This window comes from Procambarus clarkii, chromosome 66 (assembly GCF_040958095.1).
Source record: "Procambarus clarkii isolate CNS0578487 chromosome 66, FALCON_Pclarkii_2.0, whole genome shotgun sequence".
Classification (NCBI taxonomy): Eukaryota; Metazoa; Arthropoda; class Malacostraca; order Decapoda; family Cambaridae; genus Procambarus; species Procambarus clarkii.
Genome location: NC_091215.1, coordinates 4,435,914 through 4,461,673, shown reverse-complemented (window position 1 = coordinate 4,461,673; position 25,760 = coordinate 4,435,914). Strand labels below are relative to the sequence as shown.

At 44.4% G+C, this 25,760-nt stretch overlaps 1 protein-coding gene across 3 annotated transcripts in view; it reads left to right on the top strand.

Annotated features, from left to right (window-relative positions):
* The first annotated feature begins 14,556 nt into the window (after positions 1-14,556).
* The window catches only part of LOC138355094 (sulfotransferase 1A1-like), a 44,185-nt gene continuing 32,981 nt past the window's right edge, over positions 14,557-25,760 (top strand). Inside the window, exons 1-4 of one of the 3 annotated variants that reach the window (XM_069309791.1) lie at positions 14,557-15,131; positions 16,565-16,671; positions 16,921-17,063; positions 21,887-22,094. In XM_069309791.1, the coding sequence (XP_069165892.1) occupies positions 16,579-16,671; positions 16,921-17,063; positions 21,887-22,094 (444 nt within the window). In that variant the 5' untranslated portion in view covers positions 14,557-15,131; positions 16,565-16,578. Of the gene's footprint in view, positions 15,132-16,564; positions 16,752-16,920; positions 17,064-21,886; positions 22,095-25,760 lie in introns of all 3 variants that reach the window. The other 2 variants (XM_069309789.1, XM_069309790.1) reach the window with 2 other exon arrangements.

The following is a 25,760-nucleotide window of genomic DNA, read 5'->3' as shown; positions in this document are numbered from 1 at the left end:
CTCATTGAAAGAAACACCAATATGGCTGGGAACCCAGCAAAACTACTGATTTAAATTTACTAGAAATAAAACAGCCAATGTTGAATCTCGATGACTACCGGATGGACAGGGTTAAAGGACCCCATAGCCATGAGGGCACTACGAGAATCAACTACAACCACAAAGGAGGAATGAGAATGAGAAAGCAAGAGACGAAGAGCATAGAGAATAGCATAAAGTTCTGCCGTAAAGACGCTAGCCTCCGAAGGGAGGCGACACATATAAGTACGGTCAGGAAAAACAATAATGTAGCCCACACCGTCCGCAGACTTAGACCCATCAGTGAAGATGGAAATAGAGTGGGAGTGCGAAGAAACGTGCTCAAGGAAGAGGCTTTTCAGAATAGTAGGAGGGGTAAAGGCTTTAGTAATACAAGTCAGGGACGTACAAAACTTGGAAAGGGGGACTCTCCACGGAGGTAAGGAAGGAATAATGCGAGGAGAAACATTAGAAATATGAACAGAAAGAGAATCCTGTAAGCGAGATAACCAGACAGAAAGTGGGAGACAATGAAGAGGAACAGGAACCACAGGAGGAGGAAAAGTCAATGCACGACAGAGGCGAGAGGAAGGATGTTGTAAGGACCGCGCAAGATAGCGAAGACAGTAGCGATCACGGCGGTCCTGAAGAGAGAGAAAGCCAGTGTCAACATACAAACTAAGGGCGGGAGTCGAACGAAAGGCGCCAGAGCTGAGACGCAACCCAGTATGGTGCAAAGCATCAAGACGGCGAAGAGTAGAAGGAGAAGCAGAAGAGTATGCAGGGCCACCATAATCGAGTTTAGACAGGACGAGAGAGGAATGTAAAGCAAGGAGAGTGCGCCTATCCGCTCCCCAAGAAGTATGGGACAAAACCTTAAGGAGGTTAAGGGCCTTAGAGCATTCAACTCGGAGGTAAGAGATATGGGCTGACCAAGACAAACGAGTGTCAAAGACCAGCTCCAAAAGCTTCGCGGAATCCCTGTACACAATGGAATGACCATAAAGTGACAAAGAGGGAAGAAGAACGACATGCTTCCGAGTAAAAGTCATGGCACAAGTCTTAGACGCAGAGAACTTGAAGCCATGATCAGTGGCCCAAGACGACACGGCATCAATCGCAAGTTGAAGCCGCTGTTGAAGGAGAGGGGAATCATCAACCCGACAGCAAAGGGTAAGATCATCAACATAGAGAGCAGAGAAGACGCCAGAAGGAAGAGAGGAAAGAAGACCGTTGAGGGCAACTAGAAAAAGAGTAGTGCTCAGAACACTACCCTGGGGAACACCCTCATACTGCTGAAAAGGGGCAGAGAGAGCAGTACCAAGCCGCACACGAAAGGAACGACGAGAGAGGAAGCTCCGGAGGAAGAGCGGGAGGTTCCCACGAAGGTCAAAAGAATGAAGTTGAGACAGAATATGATACCGCCAGGTAGTGTCGTAAGTCTTTTCCAGGTCAAAAAGGACGGCAACAACGGAGGTCTTCGCAGCAAAAGCAGTACGAATATAGACCTCCAAGTTCACCAGGACATCTGTTGTGCTGCGGCACTTGCGAAAACCAAATTGAGAAGGGGAGAGGTGGCGATAGTGCTCTAAGAACCACATCAAACAAACGTTGACCATACGTTCAAAGAGCTTGCAGACACAAGTCGTGAAAGCAATAGGGCGGAAGTCCTTGGGGGATGACCCGAGAGACCCTGGTTTCCGAACAGGGAGGACAACAGCATCGAGCCAGTCTTCAGGGACTGACGACGACTCCCAGACCCGGTTGTACAGCCTCAGTAATTACTGAGACGTGCACGGAGGGAGATGGCGAAGCATTTCATAATGAATGCCATCAGAGCCCGCTGCCGTAGAACCACAAAGGGCTAGGGCAGATTGAAGTTCAGAGAGAGAGAAGGGATCATTATAGGGAAAGTGAAGATAAGTACAGAAATTTAAAGGACGAGATTCAAGGAGAGGCTTACGAAGAAGGAAGGATTGGGGGAGATGAGAACCAGAACTAACAGAAGAGAAATGGGAACCCAGTTCGGTCGCAACCTGCAACGGGTCCGCCACAAGAGTACCATGAAGGCAAAGGACCTGTGAGACATCGGGAACGAACTTACCCGCAATCTTGCGGATACGCTTCCAGACCAGTGGAAGAGGAGTTTCGGACGTAACGGTGGAGACATAAGACTCCCAGCAAGCACGTTTAGCCGCACGGATGGTCCTACGAGCCACCGCACTCGCCTTCCGAAACAAAAGAAAAGACTCAACCGTCTGCCGGCGGCGATGTCTCTTCCAGGCTGCACGCTTACAGCGGACAGCCCGAGCACAGTCCAAACTCCACCAGGGAACGCACTTCCGCGTTCCCCGAGAGGAAGAGCGAGGAATAGAGTGGAGGACAGCGTCAAAGACCGTGCCATGAAAAAGAAGGAGGGCGCGAGGGAGAGGTAAAACGGAGAGGTCGGAAATAGTAGCACGGAGAGTAAAGAGGCGCCAGTCAGCCTCGGCAAACCGCCACCTAGGGAAGGAGAGAGGAGGGCGAAAGGAGAAAAAAGTGACAAGGATAGGAAAATGGTCACTGCCATGGAGGTCATCGAGGACTCGCCACCCGAAATCTAAGGAAAGGGATGACGAGCACAGAGAAAGATCGAGACAAGAAAGGGAGCAAGTCCGAGAGTCCAAATGAGTGGGCTCACCAGAATTAAGAAGGGACAGGGAAGAAGGGAGGATGAAAGGTTCAAGGAGGCGACCCCGCGTGTTTGTCAGCACATCATTCCAAAGGGCATGACGACAATTGAAATCACCCAGCAGGAGCACAGGCTCCGGCAAGGAGTCTAGGAGGTGTTTAAGATCGGGAAGAGAAAGTGGGACAGTGGGGGGTAGATAAATAGAACAAACCATGTACCATCTACGCACAAAGATACGGGCGGCAGAACAGTGGAGAGGTGAGGAAAAAAGTAAGGGGACAAAGGGAACATCGGAACGAATCAAGAGAGCAGAAGAATTATGGGGAGAGAAAAGAATAGCCACGGAAGCGACCAGGAAGAGAACCAAGCATCGGCTCCTGGAGACAGACACAAAGGGGCGAAAACTTTGAAATGAGAAGTTGGAGGTCAAGGAAATTGGCGTAAACTCCACGGATGTTCCACTGAAGAAAAAACATCAGCAAAGAGAGAGAGGAGAGCAAAGAAGAAACAAAGGTGAAGAAGGAACACAGCACGCTAAAAAAGCACAGAGTCAGGATCAGGGTCAGCGAAGTCAGGATTAGGGGGCATGGGTAAACTGAGTAAAGAAGGAGGGCAAGAAGCGGGAGGACGGACCAGAGGCGGACGAGCAGGGTCTGGAGGAGAAGGAAGGGGAGGAGGGGGGGCAGAAAGAGGGGAGCGCACCTCAGCAAGGGCAGTAACCGAGATGAAACCAGGGGCTAAAGAAACCTCCACAGTAGGAACAGGGGGCACCACCACCGAAGTGGGAGGGGAAGGAATGATATTTCCTCTCCTTCTAGTCCTCCTTCCCGTCCTTCTCCTCCGTCTCTTGGCTCTCCACGCCGCCTGACTGGCGCCTCTTTACTCTCCGTGCTACTATTTCCGACCTCTCCGTTTTACCTCTCCCTCGCGCCCTCCTTCTTTTTCATGGCACTGTCTTTGACGCTGTCCTCCACTCTATTCCTCGCTCTTCCTCTCGGGGAACGCGGAAGTGCGTTCCCTGGTGGAGTTTGGACTGTGCTCGCGCTGTCCGCTGTAAGCGTGCAGCCTGGAAGAGACATCGCCGCCGGCAGACGGTTGAGTCTTTTCTTTTGTTTCAGAAGGCGAGTGCGGTGGTCCGTAGGACCATCCATGCGGCTAAACGTGCTTGCTGGGAGTCTTATGTCTCCACCGTTACGTCCGAAACTCCTCTTCCACTGGTCTGGAAGCGTATCCGCAAGATTGCGGGTAAGTTCGTTCCCGATGTCTCACAGGTCCTTCGCCTTCATGGTACTCTTGTGGCAGACCCGTTGCAGGTTGTGACCGAACTGGGTTACCTTTTCTCTTCTGTTAGTTCTGGTTCTCGTCTCCCCCAGTCCTTCCTTCTTCGTAAGCCTCTCCTTGAATCTCGTCCTTTAAATATCTGTACTTATCTTCACCTTCCCTATAATGATCCCTTCTCTCTTTCTGAACTTCAATCTGCCCTAGCCCTTTGTGGTTCTACGGCAGCGGGCTCCGATGGCATTCATTATGAAATGCTTCGCCATCTCCCGTGCACGTCTCAGTAATTACTGAGGCTGTACAACCGGGTCTGGGAGTCGTCGTCAGTCCCTGAAGACTGGCTCGATGCTGTTGTCCTCCCTGTTCGGAAACCAGGGTCTCTCGGGGCATCCCCCAAGGACTTCTGCCCTATTGGTCTCACGAGTTGTGTCTGCAAGCTCTTTGAACGTATGGTCAACGTTCGTTTGATGTGGTTCTTAGAGCACTATTGCCACCTCTCCCCTTCTCAATTTGGTTCTCGCAAGTGCTGCAGCACAACAGATGTCCTGGTGAACTTGGAGGTCTATATTCGTACTGCTTTTGCTGCGAAGACCTCCGTTGTTGCCGTCCTTTTTGACCTGGAAAAGGCTTACGACACTACCTGGCGGTATCATATTCTGTCTCAACTTCATTCTTTTAGCCTTCGTGGGAACCTCCCGCTCTTCCTCCGGAGCTTCCTCTCTCGTCGTTCCTTTCGTGTGCGGCTTGGTACTGCTCTCTCTGCCCCTTTTCAGCAGTATGAGGGTGTTCCCCAGGGTAGTGTTCTGAGCACTACTCTTTTTCTAGTTGCCCTCAACGGTCTTCTTTCCTCTCTTCCTTCTGGCGTCTTCTCTGCTCTCTATGTTGATGATCTTACCCTTTGCTGTCGGGGTGATGATTCCCCTCTCCTTCAGCAGCGGCTTCAACTTGCGATTGATGCCGTGTCGTCTTGGGCTACCGATCATGGCTTCAAGTTCTCTGCGTCTAAGACTTGTGCCATGACTTTTACTCGGAAGCATGTCGTTCTTCTTCCCTCTTTGTCACTTTATGGTCATTCCATTGTGTACAGGGATTCCGCGAAGCTTTTGGGGTTGGTCTTTGACACTCGTTTGTCTTGGTCAGCCCATATCTCTTACCTCCGAGTTGAATGCTCTAAGGCCCTTAACCAGTAGACAAAAGGCGCATTTTAAAAGTAACTGATATGATATAATCTTCATATTGGCCCCCTTCTCTTACAATATGTGGAATTTGTTACAGGAGTTTCATGAACGATGGAATCAATTGTGTAAGTGGATTTCCACAAATGGATGTCAACGTGGAAGATATACACATTTCCAAGCAATTTAATAAGAGTCAATCGATTCACCAGCGAATCTTCTTAGTATTGGCATTTGTAGGAGGTGTAGTGGTTTATTAGACTGGTAGAATGCGACATTTTTAGTTCTTTCCAGAAAGTAGGCTGGGTTTCAATCCATCTGAGAATTTTATAAAGCAGTGATCATGTCTCGAGTTACGAACAATACCTTCTACTCTATCTTTCTGAGAATTATTTACCAGATGAAATAGTCGTTATCTATAAACATCTCCCAATATTAGATAAAGTTTACTCCTCTAATTTTTTGGCTCTCCCATAGGGTCATTTTAATTTTATTTACTCGGAGATATAAAAGGCCCGGGGATTTTATATAGTGGTATAAAAAAACATTACAAATGTATATAAAACTAGCGATTTGTATATAAAATTAAGGAAAAAATATTAGGGGTTGACAACACATGTGATATTTTTTTTTACTTTGACATTATGTGAGGAAGTAAATATGTAATCAACTTTAAGATTACATGAAAAATCTTCCACGTAAACAAGTTGAAGAACGTGATATCAGTAAATTTTAGATTTCAGCCTAAGGTACTCTATCTTTTTGAGATTTATAGCCTAAAACCCAGTTTCATTAAAAGCTGTTTTCTCATTATATATATTTAAAACCATTAATATGCGGTACATATCTGGGCAAACTATACCTAATTTAATAAATATAACTAATACAAACTTCTATATTTTTCCTCCATCATCCTATTCCTCACCTTTTAATCAAGATATGACAAATATTACTGCTTGCGTGAGTATTTTAATTCAAAAATTGTATAGTGAGGCAAATGTGAAACATGCAAATTTATGTATAATTAATAATAATAATAATAATAATAATAATAATAATAATAATAAACCACAACCAATAAATTTATATGATGTAAATTCATATGTGGAAGCAGGTTTACTAAGAAAAAATAAGCAGTCATCTAAATTAAAAGTTCAATTTACAACTGATATCGGTGGAATAAAAGCGAATTTGACTATTTAACATTTTGTTATGTCTATGTAAATTCTTGCCCACACATTTCCCATAATTCAGTAGCAAATCAAAATGGTCTTCCCCTCCTTTTTTAACTATATTAGCCACAATTATGGTTGCATTTTTTTTTTCATCGGTCTGCAACATTATTTGATCCTCGATATTAATGACCCAATTTTTACAATAAACTATTACAAAAAATATATCCTTCAAAATTTAAGGAATGTTTAAATGTCAAAAAGAAGAAAATTATTTAAAAGAATGTGCTTTTACTAACATGCCTTTTTCCTATGAAAGTTGGTCTTGGTGTAATAATACCCTGGACAATAATAAGGATGATTATTATTACCTCCCACTACACGACACCAAGGTTTTTTTTCAAATAGTTACTAATTTCCTCAAATACTGCAGACAGATAAATAAATCACTCGTTAATCATAATGATTATGATGGAGGAAGATGTCTACTATGTCAACTACCTGGTCTCTTGCTCTTAGGTTATGATATCGAGAAGCAAAAGAAAGGTATAGTGTCATTTTCATTTTTCACCTCTGATTTACCATGCAACTGGGTTATTCCAACTTCGGTCTCTGCCTTTTCTGAAATGGTACTTGCACTTACAAGTACAGAAAAGCACTTGCAGAACAAACCTATTATAAATGTATTGGGTTTTAGACAGTTCGATCCCAACACATATGGGGGGCCTGTCCAGGAGTGAGTAGAGCACTGTTCAGTTCATGCTCCAACCAGCACTCATTGCCTCACCCGGTGATTCTGATTGGCTAACAGAATTCCCGCCACTGGACGCGCCACACCGCGTGCTTGTTACGAACCAGAATTTCCCTCGCCCGAGCATGGAGCAGTGAAGTCCACGCCATCTGTGAGTCCGATCCCGAGAACCCCACAACTTGGACAACGCTATCTAGTGGTGACAGGAAATGCCGGCAATAGGCGCTGGATTCCTGTCCTAGTCGGCTCGCAAAGTAGCCGCTGCTGACCTTTGGTGAGGTGGCACTTAGACAGTGAATGCCATCTATGGAGCGAAGAGGTGGACGTTTGTGTCTAAGCTAGTAAGTGAAGTTTCCTAGTGGTCCCATGTAGTGTCCCAGTACTGATGACGTGTCTGCTTTCACAGAGTCAACCTAGGACGGCTGTGATGAACGGTGAATCAGTCTACCCAAGGCAGCCAAGGTCTCTTCACCAGTCTGCTTTGTAGAAGCTGTGAGCCACCCCCGGACGAACTCTGCTGAGTGTGTAATTGCCTGCCTGAGGAGTGGCAGCGACGGGAATCGCCGTATCCGGGGCTGGCTGGTGGAAGAGACTACCCTCTGCAGTGCCGACCGAGTCACAGGAGGCTCCTACCTAGGGCTCGCAACCCTAGTATTAGTCGTGGAGTGGCCTAACAGCGCAGCTGATTAGTACCTGCTAGCTATAGGCTGGACTGTGGTTGTAGGCCATCACGACGAGGCTCCCAGTGGGATTGTGATTTGGCTGCCCTATGGCCAGGGTGGATTCATCCTGGGTTCTAGGCCACGGAAGAGGAAACCAGGAAAGGCTACTCAGAGTGAGTGTCTCTAAGTGTCTTCAGCGTCTTCAGAGGGAGACGAAGCTGTATATATTGTGTAAAAATAATTCCCGTGTGTGACTTTTATTTATATATGGTGGTGGAAAAGGAATATATATATAGAAATTGGTATATTTGTGTGTTTAATGTACCTCCCCCGTTGATTTTACTTGCATTACGGAGTGCACCCCTTGAAAACCTCTACTAACTTGGGGCCGGATACCCAAAAACAAATACCATCAGAAAAGAACCCGGTTGCATCCCATTAGGGCCGTAACAGTGCTGACCGTTAACGACCTTCTCGGTCGTTAACCTTGTTCTCCCTGTAATATTGAAAGTATTACTATTAAATAACAGTGCCATTTTTTATGCGACGCAATAACACGATAAGGCATTCTGTAACAGTTACCAATCCAGGTTGGATTGCAACTACAATGCTCAGACCTAAAATACAACCTGTTTTTAGTTCACCCCACGTGATTAATATCTTTAGACTTCCTGACAGTGGCTTAGTTGTAGCTTATCATTGCTCCTCAATTCTCTTTTTACTCCTTAAACCCATATTAGTGATACCATCTTCTCAGCTTAAATGTAAAGTTCTGCAGGGTAATTGGGATCCTCATCTGTTAGTAAATAAAAAAAGAACGAACAATATTAATGATAAAGAGGCCAGTCTAAAATCTCTCGGCTCTCGTTATATTGTACATTATTACCCCAAGTCTCATCTTAATGAAAATATATTTTCTATTGCAGTGTTTTACAAAGATTCACCAAACATTAACCAACAACACGATTCCTTTCAACCCTCAGATTTCATGAAATCTCTTATCTGGGGTATTTCTCTCTTACAACTGAGTCAAGAAAAAATATAACAATGATAAGTACCTAACAGATGGAATGCATTGGGCAGTGGAGGCAGACTCCATACTCAGTTTCAAATGTAGATATGATAGAGTCCAATGGGCTCAGGAATCTACACACCAGTTTATTGACAGTTAAGAGGCGGGACCAAAGAACCTAAGCTTAATCCTCCACCCCAAGCATAACTGGCGAGTACACACACACACACACACAAACATTCGACGGAAATAAAAATTTAACCAGTGTATATATATGAAACTATAATCTCAATTTGTTTTTGTTTTCTTAGTAAGTATTAAATAACAGTAATATTATTTTATTTACTAAAGCAAAAAAAGAAAGAATAAGAGTGTAGTATAAATATACTGTATACAGTCACCCAGGCCGCAGAGCTGGATTAGACACGCGTGGACAATTTTAGGCATCCTAGAGAATATTTTTTTAAGTTGGGAGTTGTTATTACTATTTTTTTCTTGACTCAGTTGTAAGAAAAAAATTCACCAGATAAGAGATTTCTTGAAATTTGAGGGTAGAAAAGAGTCGTATTGTTGGTCAATGTTTGGTGAATCTTCGGAAAATTTAAGTGTAGAAAGAAAAGTGTCAGCGTACCTAACCGATGAAATGCATTAGGCAATGATGATGAGGAGGCAGACTCCTTACGTAGTTTCAAATGTAGATATGATAGAAACCAACTGGCTCAGGAATCTATACACCAGTTCATTAACAGTTCAGATGCGGGACCAAAGAGCCGAATCTCAATCCCCCCAAATACAACTAGGTGAGACACTATACACTATATTTCTATTTTTTAGTAAATATATAATATTATTTTATTTACTTAAACAAAAAAAGAGAGAATAAGAATTTTAGTTTTATATATACTGTATACAGTCAACCGGGCAGCAAAGCTAGATTAGACACGTGTGGACAATTTTAGGCCTTCTAGAGAATATTAAGTTAAGAATTGTTGTCATTATTATATTTTTAACCAAGCACCTGGTTCACACAGTATGGTCTTTTTTAGCCCAATTATTAAATATTTTCTCATCCATTTAATTTAATATTCGGAAAATTCCTACCTTTTTTATGGTGCTTCGAAATTCATTTGTTCTCTTTCTTCACTTTTTATACTTTTATTTGTGTTAATTGTTGTGAAAATTGCCAAAGTTGCCAGAATTACCGCAAGGGAACCAGCTATGTCATGTAGTGAACCCATAACATATTTCATTTTACCATCAGTCATTCCAACTGCAACTGATTCCACATATGGTATTAGTTATACATATTCATAATAGATGTTATCGTAATGAACAGACATAAAATAACTAATACAATAAGTATAAAATATGTGAATATTTTATTCCCGAACATATATGTTTTTTGTATTTTTTATATAGAAACCGCAAACTTAAATTAGACCCATGTGGTTTATTTGAGAAGTTGTACCAAAGGACTATTGTCTTGTAGTTCCATACAGAACAACATGACGCCTTAAATAACTGATATGGTGAAAATATCTTTTAATTTCCTTCCAAGTAACTGATATGGTAAAAATACTATATTATCCCCCTCCCCTTCTCTTCCATTATGTGGAATTTGTTACAGAAGTTTCATGAATGATAGAATCAATTGTTTAAGGGAATTTCCACAAATGGATGTCAAGATGAAAGATATAAAGATTTCCAAGCAATAAAATAAAAGTCAATCGAAGGACAACCACTGAATTGCTTTTGTCGGAAGGAAGGATAAGAATAGAGTTGTTAGATTTCAGGGAGGCAAGGGCAAGCTGGAAGCGACGAGGAAGGTGGTTATTTTTAGAAAACAAGCTGTCAAGAACGGGGATAAGGGCCCCTCTAAAGGCAGACAGGTCCGAAAGAGTACTAGAGTTAGAATTGACAAACCTGTCAAAGGAACTAATGAGATCAATGCCACAGCGTGGGCCAGGGGAAGTAGCAAAAGACAGACCAAGACCAAGAAGTTCTTGCTGGTGCTTAGAAAGAGAGTAGGACGAAAGGTTGGTAACACAGTCAGAGAGAGAGTATTTGGCCCAAGGACTGTTGGAGATCAGGCGTTGAAGTTTGTTGTGTAGTGTGGAGGAAGGAGTGGTGGGAAGAGGAGACGTGAGCAGTGTCAAATGCAATTGGAAAAATGATATTGCATAGATCACTGGGAAGAGAAGAGGACAGAAAGCGTTGCTGTTGACGAACAGCAAGAAAAGCCTCGTCAACTTGGAAGGAGGTGGCATGAATAAGTTCTTGAAGAAGAAGGCGGGCATGTTCAGGGAAAGGAGATCCCGAAGTGTTGAACTGGAGAAAGTGAGATAAAGAATGAGGGAGAACTTGCTCAGCAGGACAGTCTTTAAGAAACCTGAGCTGGTTCTTTCGACGCTTGGCGGCAAGAACGGAAGATTCAAAGGCGCGAAAAGGCCGTTTGAAGGAAGGTAGAGCATCAAAGAAATTAAACAGAGTAAGACGCGTACGTGTGGTATCCATATGCAGGCGATGCATCTTTTTCTGTTCATTGTCTTCTCCTACGCTCCCTTGCTATCCTCTTCTTTTTCCTATTACTATCTCCTTCGGTGGTTATAATAGGAGCTGCCTCGTATGGGCCAATAGGCCTGCTGCAGTTCTCATTACTACTATCCCCTACACCTGACGTTCCTCCTCAGCTCTCTCTTGCCTATTTATTGCCTGTCCCTACCTCCTCATCACAATCGACTTGAGAATGGTCCAGGACGGACCCAAACGTCGTCATCCCTTCAATTTTTTTTTTTTTTTTTTTTTTTTTTTTTGAGATATATACAAGAGTTGTTACATTCTTGTACAGCCACTAGTACGCGTAGCGTTTCGGGCAAGTCCTTAATCCTATGGTCCCTGGAATACGATCCCCTGCCGCGAAGAATCGTTTTTTCATCCAAGTACACATTTTACTGTTGCGTTAAACAGAGGCTACAGTTAAGGAATTGCGCCCAGTAAATCCTCCCCGGCCAGGATACGAACCCATGACATAGCGCTCGCGGAACGCCAGGCGAGTGTCTTACCACTACACCACGGAGACTGCTAAATTCTAGTGTGTGGTCTGGTCAAAATAAGAGTTTAGTTTTATATATACTGTAATACAGTCAACCAGGCCGCAAAGTTTGATTAGACTCGTGTGGAGAATTTAAGGCATCCTAGAGAATATTAATTTAGGAGATGCTTCTTTGACACTTTACTTTCTACACTCAAGTTTTCCAAAGATTCACCAAACATTGACAAAGAGCATGATTCCTCTCAGCCTTCAGATTTCATGAAATCTCTTTTCTAATGTATTTATCTCTTACAACTGAATCAAGAAAAAAATTAATGACAGCAACTCATAAATTAGGACAATTTCTTGAAGTTCTCGTTCTATGTAATTTTTGGCATAACACAGCTGATTTTTTTGTCATCATAAGTTTTTAAAGAAATTTTCATGCACATCCCAGGGTAGATGACACAAAAATCAGCATGAAAATTACCTCTGCTGAAGACATTGAAAAACTACAAGCAGATGTCAACAAAGTTTTCGACTGGGCAGCAGAATATAACATGATGTTTAACAGTGATAAATTTCAGGTACTCAGGTACGGCAAAAATGAGGATCTGAAACATAATATAGGGTACAAAACACAATCGAATCTTCCCATAGAAGAAAAACAGCATGTCAAGGATTTGGGAATAATAATGTCCGACGATCTAACGTTTAGGGAGCATAACCAAGCAAATATCGCGTCAGCCAGAAAAATGATCGGATGGATTACGAGAACTTTCAAATCCAGGGATCCCATCACGATGGTTGTACTCTTCAAGTCACTTGTGTTGTCCCGTCTCGAGTACTGCTCTGTACTTACTTCCCCCTTCAGAGCAGGAGAGATTGCTGAAATAGAGGGAATACAGAGAACATATACGGCACGCATAGACGAGATAAAACACCTAAATTATTGGGATCGTCTCAAAACTCTCCAAATGTACTCTCTAGAAAGGAGACGAGAGAGATACCAAATAATATACACATGGAAAATACTGGAGGGTCAGGTCCCAAATCTACACAGTAAAATAACAACGTACTGAGGTGAACGATATGGAAGAAAATGCAAGATTGAACCAGTGAAGAGCAGAGGTGCTTAGGCACAATCAGAGAACACTGTATAAACATCAGAGGTCCGCGGTTGTTCAACGTCCTCCCAGCGACTATAATAAATATTGCCGGAACAACCGTGGACATCTCCAAGAGAAAACCGGATTGTTTTCTAAGAGAAATTCCGGATCAGCCGGGCTGTGGTGGGTATGTGGGCCTGCGGGCCGCTCCAAGCAACAGCCTGGTGGACCAGACTCTCACAACTCGAGCCTGGCCTCGGGCCGGGCTTGGGGAGTAGAAGAACTCCCAGAACCCCATCAACCAGGTATCAACCAGGTATCAACCAGGTAAGGTGCCGACCAATGACTGTACCACATCCCTGGGTAAGGTGCCGACCAATGACTGTACCACATCCCTGGGTAAGGTGCCGACCAATGACTGTACCACATCCCTGGGTAAGGTGCCGACCAATGACTGTGCCACATCCCTGGGTAAGGTGCCGACCAATGACCGTACCACATCCCTGGGTAAGGTGCCGACCAATGACTGTACCACATCCCTGGGTAAGGTGCCGACCAATGACTGTGCCACATCCCTGGGTAAGGTGCCGACCAATGACTGTACCACATCCCTGGGTAAGGTGCCGACCAATGACTGTGCCACATCCCTGGGTAAGGTGCCGACCAATGACTGTACCACATCCCTGGGTAAGGTGCCGACCAATGACTGTGCCACATCCCTGGGTAAGGTGCCGACCAATGACTGTGCCACATCCCTGGGTAAGGTGCCGACCAATGACTGTGCCACATCCCTGGGTAAGGTGCCGACCAATGACTGTGCCACATCCCTTGGTAAGGTGCCGACCAATGACTGTGCCACATCCCTGGGTAAGGTGCCGACCAATGACTGTGCCACATCCCTGGGTAAGGTGCCGACCAATGACTGTGCCACATCCCTGGGTAAGGTGCCGACCAATGACTGTGCCACATCCCTGGGTAAGGTGCCGACCAATGACTGTGCCACATCCCTGGGTAAGGTACCGACCAATGACTGTGCCACATCCCTGGGTAAGGTGCCGACCAATGACTGTGCCACATCCCTGGGTAAGGTGCCGACCAATGACTGTGCCACATCCCTGGGTAAGGTGCCGACCAATGACTGTGCCACATCCCTGGGTAAGGTGCCGACCAATGACTGTGCCACATCCCTGGGTAAGGTGCCTACTATAATTAAGTAACCATGTTGATTTTAGTGGGTGTTGTCTATCAGTCTGGGGGCCAGATTCACCAAGCAGTTACGCAAGCATTTACGAACCTGTCCATCTGTTGTCAATCTTTGACGACTTTGTTTACAATTATTAAACAGTTAATGAGCTCGGAAGCACCAGGAGGCTGTTTATAACAATAACAACAGTTGACTGGGAAATTTTCATGCTTGTAAACTGTTTAATAAATGTAACCAAAGCCGTCAAAGATTGAGGAAAGATGTACACGTTCGTAAGTACTTGCGTAACTGCTTTGTGAATCCGGATCCAGGATATCACTGCTATCGTACTCTGCTGACGATAGACAAAAACTGGTCGATGCTCATTTGTCTAACTTAGAAAACCTTAACTTTGTCATCTTAGCTATTGATGCTGATGCTGTTTAAGAGGAGAAAACCTACACATTTACACGCTTGTATTCTCTATAAAGCTTGTTAATGTTTACGCTTCCTTCCATAGTGCACATGTAAAGATTCATTAATTGTTAGGTCCGGTTTTGGTGAGATCGCTGTACAGTTCCCTCGTTCTCACACGTAATGACCAGTGACCTCCACACTATGGATACCAGCCACCAAAATGCCTCCTCCAATTACAGGTCATTGCCCTCTACAGTTAAGGTTTTTACACTTATTGTGGAGTAAACTCCTTTAATTTAAACGTTTGTTCAAGCGTGAGAACGGGCGAGATTTTTGGAAACAACCGGAATTAATGTTCATAATTATTTTAACGAAGCATTCTACTGTTCTTCTTTAACATAAATTTTTGTGCCTCATTTTTCTCTATATCCACTTACAGTTGTTTTTTTATTATCTTTAAAATGATAGCCTAAGCATTAATTTTTACACTGAATTGGTATCACTAGATGGATGCGAGTACTTAATTAGCCGAGTTGGTAACACTGGGGTGTTGACTTTGGTGGAGCCTCAACCAATGGCCGGTCATATGTGTTGATTGTGTTGTTGTGAGTAGTTGTGTTGCTGCTCCTCCTCCCACCTTCAGTGTCACAACGTGAGCTGTAGTGTGTTGACGTATTTAAATGAATATTCTTCAGGGAAGACTATAGTTAAACTGAGAAAATAATTTGGGGACTGTATAACCAACTGCTTTAATAACTTTGTGTAGATATAGTAGTTGCCAAATGCAGTAGTTCTCTTAGAGTGAGCAGAGTGTATTCACATTCTATTTGTGAAAAGACACTGTGATTGGTGTAATTGTGCAGTGTAAGTAGATAAATATTAAAATGGTTGTAATTATTTGCCGACGCTGTATGGAGGAAATATAATGTTGGAGGGAATGTACGAGCCGAACAGCTCGTACTGCTCCTCGCGGTCTATGCACGCTGTAAATACTGTCTTCCTTGCCAAGTGATCTTTCTTTATTGAGCAACTCGTTGGTGTCTTGCAGGAATGGCATAACAGTACAGTGGATGCCACATTTAATCTGGTGAATGTAATTTTGGTCAATCTCTATTATGGGTTAAGTTGGCTTCTGTGCTGACTTTCAATAACGCAGCGTTGAAACGACAAAGTAATTGCTGGTAACGCGCCCCGCCAATGGCAGGGAGTTTGTACTATTTAAATATACATTGATGTCTGCATTTATCGCTGACCATTAGGCCAGTTCTTGACAATGCGACTTGTGTGCATTTAAAATATATACCAGCTCGTTCTTAGTCGGTCGGCTTGTCATTGTAGGTGGACTTAGTGTTGTGAAGGTAATATAAGGTCTGTGTAGTTGTAAGTAGGCGGAGTTTTTCCCGTCAGGTTTTGGCACGCTTAGTAAAGTTACATATACACCTAATGACAAGTGTGGTATTTGTATATCTATTGGATCTAAATTAAGTTTTTCGGATTCCAGTATTAACTTGCACGGCATTACAGATTATACTGTGCTTCTGATTCTTGCAGAGGCAGGTGTTGCATAGTTCAGTATGTGGTGTGGTAGGTCTGGTGACTGTTAGATTTCTATCTGCCCAAACATCCCCACCCAATGAGCGATGACTGGTGGCGCTAGTTACGCTCCATTCCCTATTTTAAGAACATTAATTTTTCTGTTTGAAATAACTACTTTAATTGTAGTTTTTGAGTATAGTTGTATTGTCGATTTATATAATTTGAATAGAAGTGCAGGAACTGGTTAAGCTTCGACACCTCTCCCACCCTCCCCGATCCACATAGTCTACCCATCTTTCATAACATTCTTCACCTAATACCCTTACCAACTAATATTGTTCATATCCCCACCCGCCATCCCTGGCGTCACATAACGGGTCATCGGCCGACACAGCCATGACATGGGGCCATGTCACGCATCCACAAATAATCATCCTCTCCATCAAATTGTAAACACGTTTATTAAAGTACTGACACTTTACCTATCACTGTAATGCCTGACATAGACCAGGTATTTTCATGACTTGACTGCCATAACGACCCGTGTAGTTGTACCTAGGAAGATGAATACGAAGCTGGCTAGTGGTCACGAGGTGGAGGACATGACGAGGAATGGCTGGCCAGGATGGAGCATGAACAGACGCTCTACAACAAAGGTATGGTTCGCCTCAGGCCCGGAGGCTGGCTCTACCCGACGCTCTTCACCAAATATACTGACGACATCTACAACTACAAGGTGTAATATGTCTGTTGTTACTTTGATACTTGAATATGGGTAATGTACTTGGTCGGGAGGGTGGTGGGTGAACGGTGCCCAGATCACTCTCCCCTGATATATATGTGGGTGTAAAATGTATACACTTGTATGTTCTCTATAATGTATACTACAATAATGTTATCTTCAGTTCACTGAAGGTGACGTACTTGTGATGGGAATGCCCAGGTCTGGGACGACCTGGATGTTGGAGTTGGTGTGGACGATGCTTCACAACCCCGACCTGAACCAGAGGGGCAACCTGCCCATCTTCATCAGAGCACCGCATATACAGTATGACACATTCTTGGTTTATCAGTGTGATTGTCTTGGTAACGCCCGGGACTAGGGCTAATAATTACTGTATAGTCTGATTGCTCCTAATAAATCGGTAGGTGTGGTTGAAAGATTTAATTAGTGTTTAGCTGCTTAGTTCTAAATGAGCTCCGGTTTAGATCGCATTTATGGAAGACTTTTTCGGAATGGTAGTTCAGCAAGCTGCAGTAAATTCGCTAATTTGCAGACGTACCTTAGAATAGTCCCCTTTAATTTTGAAGGCCATGTAATATTAGCGAAGATCTTGCAAAAGTTCTTTAAAATAGTATTCATAAATATTCTTAACCATTTTATCTTGGCAGAAAATAAAAATTTTGCCAAGACTTTTTTTTATATTTTTTTTTTCTCTATTACATTTCATAAAACGGTTACTCCTGCTTAACACGGCACCGGATGTGGATAAAATGATGTGGCAATTTTGGCTGCTTGAGATAAGATCTGTTAATGACTGTGTGAAGTATTATTCCTTTTACCATTTCCTGTGTTTGTGAGCGTGGGAGTCTGGCCCTAGCTTCGGTACGGGGCGGACGTGTTGAATCGGTGCTCCAGCAGTTGGTGTTGTTTGCCCGTTTCGGCTGGTTGAGGGCGGGTGTGTCTCTGCTCGCCTGTGCTGACGTGGCGTTACGATGGGGGTCCCTCTACCCCCTGTCGTCCGGGCTCAGTCTGTGGGACTAGAGTTCTCTGTGCGGGCTGGTTACCCAGAGATTGCCCTGGCTTGTGAAATGCTCTGTCCCTGTGTTTGCGATTTATGGGGTAGAGTTGGTAACGGCCCGTAGGGCAATTGTGAAGTTTGCAGAGGAGGTGGCGTATCGCGATTTTCTCCGGCGATACGAGGGGCGGACACTGCCCCTGCCGGATGGTGCGGGCACTGTCACCCTCTCGGATAGGAGTGGTGCACTTACTTACATCAGTGTGCATGGGGCTCCCTTGGAGTTTCCAGAGGCTCTGCTACGGCGGTATTTCGGCCGGTTTGGCGCAGTTGTTAGTGTGAGAGTGAACGTGGTGTCTTCTAGTCCTCTTAAGGGTGTGAGGTCTAACATTCGCACCCTGGGCATGAGACTCCGGGCGGATATTCCGTCCTCTGTGCGCCTTATGGGGTACAACGTTCGGGTGTTTTACGCCCGTCAGCCGCGGACGTGTTATCGTTGTGGTCTTTTGGGCCATCAGGCTGCTGACTGTTCTGCGCCTGCTGTTGCACCAGTGAATCTCTTCAGTGAGGAGGATTTTCCGCCCCTTCCTGTGAGGGATGATTCGGTGGGTATGGACGTCTCTTCGGCTGAGGAGGTGCCCTCTGTAGCAGCTGTTGCTCCGCCTGTTGCGCCCCCTGTTGTTGCCGCATCTCCACCGGAGGTTGGGTCCTCGCCTAGTGCTCCAGCTGGTGTCCCTGAGCCTCTTCCGCCTGCCGTTTGCTCGGACCCCTCGTCTTCCAGTTCTTCCTCTGCTGTGTCTGTCCCGGTCCCTGCGCCCTCGCCGTCTGTTCCGGCTGTGCTGGGAGCTGAGGTGGTTCCGGCATTCCCTCCTGTGCCTGGCCTGGTGCCCCGTGTGGTTGAAGAGGCTGCCGTGCTGCGGCGTGCGTCGGTTCGCTCGGTTGGTGCTGCGCGGGTCGCTGAGTCTGCCTTCGGGTCTGATGATGTGCGGCCCGAGCCTAAGCGTTCCCGGCGTTCTTCTGCGTGGGCTGATGTTGGCGAATTCGACGAGTGTCGTCCTTCCGTTGACGGTGGAGTGGCTCCGGATGTGGTGCACACTACGGTGGTGGCGGAGGTACACTTGCCTGAGGATGCCGGTGCCGGTGTTTTGGCCTCAACTTCTGGTCCGGTGTCAGAGGGTCCTGCTTCAGGTGCGTTGCCTGCGTCGGATGGCTCCGGTTCTTCGTGGGCGGTGGTTCCCCCTGCTGTAGTTGGTGGTGAGCGGGGTGGCCTGGTAGTGATGTTGAGAAAGGATGCTCGCTCTGGATGTTCTGTGGCCCCTTCCTCGTTACCCGTTTCCTCGGCAGCGGTCTTGCCGCCTCTTCAGTTTCCTGCAGTCCCTTCCGTGTCTCCTGCGGTATCCGTGGAAGTGCTATCGTCTCAGCGTCCGGCACCTGCTCCGATGAAGAAGGCGTGGCAGGCTCGGCGACCCTCGTCCGCTTCTCCGGTGTCATCTGCTTCCTCGAAGGGCGTGGTTGGGGCTCCCCAGCCTCGTTATGCGACTTGCGTCAGTGACCTTAGGTATTGGCCGATGCCGCCAGATATAGATGTTCCCGAGTTTATGATACCCACTCGAGAGCGGGGGATCACAAACCCTACCGACCTTGAAGATCTAGTCTGGGAAGCTTAAAAGGCGAAATATCCTCATGATCTTTTCCCGGAGAAGTACATTTCTCACGAGGTTCCTCGCAAGTGATTTCTATGTATTTTGTGTTGCCTGGTTGTGGGGTGTGTATGTGAGTGGGTGGGGTGGGTATTGTTTCCCGGTTCCTGCGTGCTCCGGTTTGTATTGTGGGTCTTCTTGTATGGCTAGTGGGGGGGGGGGGTGTGCGGTTCCTATGCGTTTGTGTGTTCGGTTGTGGATGTCGTGTGCCCTTGTTTGTCATCTTGTGTGCCCTTCAGGCTGTTGGGGTGTGCTCTTTGTTATGTGTGCATTATGTGTGTGAGGTGTTAGCAGACTTGTTTTGTATGTTTCTCGCCTCTGTTTCCCTTATGTTTGTATTACGCTGTGTTTATATTTGTGTTATGTTTGTATATGCATTTTTGTTTTGTGGTGAGCCCTTCTGGCTGGTCTTCTCTTGATTTGTTCCTTTGTCATTGTACGTGTGTGTGCTTTGTACTTTTGTTCTATGTTATATTTGTTCTCTTTTTACTGTACATTATACGCATGCTTGCATGTAAAAATAAAAATAAAAAAAAAAAAAATTTCCTGTGTTTGTACTTTACGTTGGTAGAATACAAAAGATGGGTTGTTCAGTGGTTGGTTGTTCAGATTAGTGCTAGCAAACAATTTTTTTTTTGAGGGGGGGGGGGATTATCTGGGGAAAGCGCAAATCCATTAAGACTATATAGCACTTGGGAAGGTTATCTTGAGATGATTTCGGGGCTTTAGTGTCCCCGCGGCCCGGTCCTCGACCAGGCCTCCAACCCCAGGAAGCGGCCCGTGACAGCTGACTAAAACCCAGGTACCCATTTTACTGCTGGGTAACAGGGGCATAGGGTGAACAAAACTCTGCCCATTGTTTCTCGCCGGCGCCTGGGATCGCACCCAGGACCACAGGATCACAAGTCCAGAGTGCTGTCTACTCGGCCGACCGGCTCCCTAGACAGGTCAAGATACATTTTTGTGAGCGTTTGTACTTGTCTGTAATAAAGCCTCGCCCCAGCTTGATTTATTAGTTGCAAAAAGAGGGATGGGAATTGTAAATTAGTCATTAAGAGTGTTTGAGGCGGTGCTGGGCGAGGGGAGATGCCACCTTTTATAAATGTTCTGTGAACACGAGGGGGAAAGGGGGGGGGGGCTGGCAGACTAAATACTAGTGGTTGCAGGAAATAAATGTCATAAATTACTTGCTATATTAATACTGGTTGGGATGCTTACCCTGGCTTTACGGTTAAATGCATTTATGAAGTCGCTAAAGCCTTTCATGAAGGCTTTAATGACTTCAATTTTTGGTATATTTACCAATATTTGGTAAATATTGGTTTAAATATTGGTAAATATTTGGTAAATATTGGATTGGTATTTGGACCAATCTTCATGATTGGCCCAAATACTTTGGCTCAATACTGTAGTTACATAAAATAGGTCATGCATGTGAAGCAATCGCTTCGGAGGTCTTGGGTAAATATTTATAACACTTGGTCTTGTGTGTGTAAGCAAAATTATCATGTCCGACTTAGGTGATTGGTTCTCTTTGTCAGTGTTGGATAATTCAGTTTAGCATTGATGCTAAACTGTCCTAAATTAATTGTTCACTCGCACACTACATTGTTGTTTTCAGGAAATGGGACCTCTGACAATTAAATTCGTCCCCCTGTATTGGGACGAAGGATGACAATAGTACGTGCAAATGTACAACCTAATTAGAAAAGTAGGGATCAATACTATTGAATTTCGATAAATTAACTTTTCCACTGTAGTTGCAAAGACAAATTAACCTAACCTTTCCTAGGTCTCTTGCGTGCAATCGGAGGTTTATTAAAGTAAATGTTATACTAGGCATTGGAATAAGTTTTTAAATGTTTCCGGACAATGGTACAAAGTTCTACCTAATTGCTTAGAACGTCAATCTTTGTACTATGGTGCACATGGTTTTTGTAACTCTTTAACCAGAGATTAGGTTGGACACACTAAGTAGTTAGGGACTGATATCCTGTGACAGAATACAGGCCCTGGGTATAGGTCATATAAAATTTGTAACGTGAAGCATAATATTGTTTTAAGATGGTGATAATTTTGTGACAATAAGTGTTTGGCTTAAATTTCTTTATTACCTCATGATTACCACATGTTTGTGCACGTGATGTTAATGTGTGCTTGAATATGTGAAGTCTTGTGTTAACTGTCGGGTGCAACATGAGATTAGCAAAGAACCATTCATATATCGGTTGCAATATATGAAGGATCCTGTATTTGTGCTTCTGGATGGGTTTATATAAAGAAATGTATTGCTAGAACTTATTGCATAATTGGTGATTTAAGAATAAACTCAAATGTATTTATTCTAAAGCGATTAAATTTAAGTATTTCAGCTCTGGGTAGGTGTAGTAATAACAACAACAACAACAACAACAACAACAAAACATTTCCAGTTTTGACATGATGCTTGACAGCAAGACCATCAGAAGCACTGTTGAGAATCCTCAGCAGTTCACAGAAATGTTTCGTCAAATGTGTCCAGGCAAGAAGGTAGAAGACGGAGTGTTTCTGCAGATTAGCGAGGCTCTACCTGCTCCTAGAGTGATGAAGACCCACCTGCCCAGCACCCTCCTTCCGCCTAGCCTTCTTCAAACCACAAAGGTCCGAGTTGGTTATTGTTCTAATGGTTTTATGGGAATAAAATGGTTGGATTTGCAATCGCTGCTTCATGAAGCAAGAGTCGTACGGTTTGTAATCAAACGATTAGAGTATTAGTTAAAATACAGCTACTTAAGATAAATATTGGTAAAATGTTCTCTAATCCTGCCGTTTCTATTCCTTCATTTGAATTTTTTTGTCTCAATCTAAATATTGACAAGACTGTTTTCTTTAATAATTGGATCAAATTTTAAACGTGGGAGCCATGTGTAGTGGACATGTATAGACCCTTTCCTCTCCCTCCTTGAGCTGCCGCCACTTGGGGTTTACCTATTGACTTGTTTGGTTTTTCCAATAACCGTGCTCGGCCGAGAGCCAGTGGGTTTTATTGCTCGATAAAACGGTGGGTACAAGACGTGCAGGCTTGCACACACCCATCTTGTCTCGCTCACTGCCGTAACCTGTACACTTTAGGATACTTTCCCCTTTTGTTCTAGGATTGGAAGGAGGTTGGTAAGTGAAACTTTTATAATGGGCAGTGTTTTCTGGCTATCTAGTAACTCTACTTTTCACTGGGCGGTTCGTGCTCATCAGTGTCGATCGGATAAGTAACAGTATTTTGTTATTGTCAAGAGTCGGCTACTTAAAGGAAAAGTTCAAAGTAGAATGGGCTATGGAGACCCTAAGTATAAGCTCTTCCAGATCCATTATATGGATCGGTAACTGATACTAAAGATCTGGGGGATGTATTTGGGTTTTCATTGTGAATTTCAGCCCCGAAGGGCTAGCGGTACCAATTATGGAGCTGGTGGGTTAGTATAGCCCTCCAGGTTTTCAGTTTTCTGTTTGCCTGAGACTTTGGCTGATCAGTGCTGTCAATGAAGTTTGGTGAGGTGACCTCTTCGAGGTCATCTTGTATAAAGTAGGTGTGATATTTGTGGTGAGGCGAAAGACTCCTCCTAAAATTTCCTGGTCTGAAGAGTCTGTAACATACGTAGTTGGTGTCTTTAATCCCGCAGCCTGAGGTAGGCTCGTGTGTTGTGCATTAGTGGTAGAAGCTATTTCAGGAGCATTGGTGCTGTTAGAATTTGTAAACGGCACGTCTGCTGGCATTACTGCCGGGATAGTAATGGTAGGAGTGTTGGGAACTGGAGAAGGAAATACTGTTTGTGCCACCCGGGCCTTGGGTGGTTCTAGTCTGTTATAGTTTTCGTGGTCGATCTGGTGGTAGTCTGTAGAGTGGAAGTGAAGGCAGAGAGACTTGCGACCAGGGCGGAGGGTATGGTAGCAGTTGTGGCAGCAGAAAGGTCATCAGGTACAACAGGTGTTGGGAGTACATTCGCAATTCTACCGATTAATGAAGATTAAGCCACCAAAAAGGTGGCACGGGCATGAATAGCTCGAAAGTGGTAAAATTTAATCGTCGGGCTGCTATCACGGGGTTGACAGTATTTGAGGGTGTCCAGCTGCTGGATTCCTTTTTTTTACCATAAGAGTGGCAGTGTTGATGGCATCAGTGTGGTTACGGAAAGATTCGAGTACTCTTAAAGCTCCTCTAAGGTCGTTGGTTGCTTCACATTCCAGATGGCGGCGAAAAAGTGACACTTGTGATTGTTTGGCAGACGGTGCACTCTGTCGGGGTTCACCAATCTCCAAGTTGCATCTGTAACCTAGACGTAATCTACATAACCGAACTGCTATTTACCTGTGGATTCCTTTTGGATATTTAATTTTTTTAACTTGTTGTTCTGAAGATAACATATTACAGAGGGCGAACATTCTGCTACTCTGGTGTAGATAAGGTTTGTTGAGATGAGCTTTTTGGTGATAGTCTTTCATGTACTGTAGGCTGGGTTGGATTATATCAATGGATGACGTGTTGCCAATTTAGCAATTTCATCAGCTTTCTCATTTAAGGGGATTCCCACATGGGACGGGATCCAGTTTAGGGTGATGTTGAGTCTTTTGCCTTTAGTGACTGCTCGGATACAAAATGTTGGTAATTATTTCCACGTAGTCTTTCCACTGCTTTTTTCCTAATATTTGAAGTGCAGCTTTCGAGTCTGCACGAAACTCGAAATGCCATTACACAATCGCATGTGCGAATGCCTGTTCGTCAAACGGCTCGGATTGGGTTGATGCTGGTCCTTATGATTTCCAATATGCCTGTTTACTGTCCGTGCAAAGAGCAGCGCCAGCACTCATATTGTGTAAACCGATCCGTCTGTGAAGTTGTGGGTGGGTCCTGCTACTGGAATGCTGAACATTTGCTTCTCTATGATGCGCTTTAGGATTGTGGGATTGTAGGTTTCCTTTTTAATCGGAAGACCTTTTATTACTATTTTGAAGGTAGCTCCTCCCATGGCGGGGAACAAGTGTAACTTGGGTGTGACTGATCACGCTATCAAAAATCGTGCTTTTTAATTATGTTTAGGAAATTTCCCATTCTGGCAGGCCAAGAGTTTCCGTTTTGGCAAAGTCCAACCACAAAGGCCTGCCGTACTGGGACTGGATCAGGGGAAATAATTATCTTGCTGATAAACGTAGCTGTTCTTTGATATTCGTTCTTGAAGAGAGGGCAAACCCGTTTCCAGTGTAGTTTAAAGTTTAGTCCACATACGGGCTCCCAGGGCAGTTCTCGTAACATTGTTTGGAGCAATTTCAAGCTTTTTCAATTATTGGTGTGATACTTGAGTGAAGGTACGGCATAGTGGATTACTGGTCTGACTGCCAGTACATCGTATGTGCGAAGGACTTGCAGATTGGCTCCTCCAGAGAGGGAGGTTTGTGACCTGAAGATTGCTGTCTGAGCCGCTGTTCTCTAAAGTGACCTCGGCATTAAAATTCTTATGTCCATGATTATTCCTATATACTAAGTGATCACCCATTCAATTGCTTGACCCTGTACTATGAGCTACACGTTGGGCTTCGCTTTTATTATGGACATGGCTTTTGTCTTTGTGGGGTTGAGTTTGATACCAATCTGCTTTGCCTCTTCAGTGATGCAGTCTAAGCATTTGGGTGCAAGGCACGCCTCATCCCCTCCTTTTCTGATGATGACAGCAGTCTGCATAGTTTGGCAGCCTGCGGTGTTGTGGGAGTTTTAACCTCTGTTCTTTCCATTAAACAATTGAAGAGGAAGGGGGGGGGGGCTAAAAATGCCGCCTTGCGGTGTATCATTTTCATGTCTTTTTTTTTTTTTTTTTTTTTTTTTTTGAGAAACTGTGCCATGAAGTGTCTTGCTTCTGAGACAGCTTTTAGTCCAGGAGAGCAGGTTAACTTTGACCTCTTTATAAACAAGGCAGCAGAGAATAGCCAATTCAAAGGCTTTCTCGTGGTCCAGGAATATCGGCCCTCCTGGTCTGTCGTTAAAGTGAGCTAACAGTTGTAATACAATCCACTGAGCCAACCTCTCGTCTATAGTCATACATACCATGGTGCAGTTTAGGTATTTTCCACTAAAGTCTGTAGAGTGTTGGCTGTCTTTGCTGCTCAGCTTTGGAGAAATGGGCCTGGGTTTTGCTGAATCTTTGGGTTTTGGGATCGGTACCGTTTGCTCTATTAAAAGCTATAGATTTAGTTTTAGAAGTCCAGGCTCGATTAATTAACGTAAAGTGTGCAGCGTCTGCCTCTGGGCAGAGGTTCCTAATCATTTTATAGGATATTTTG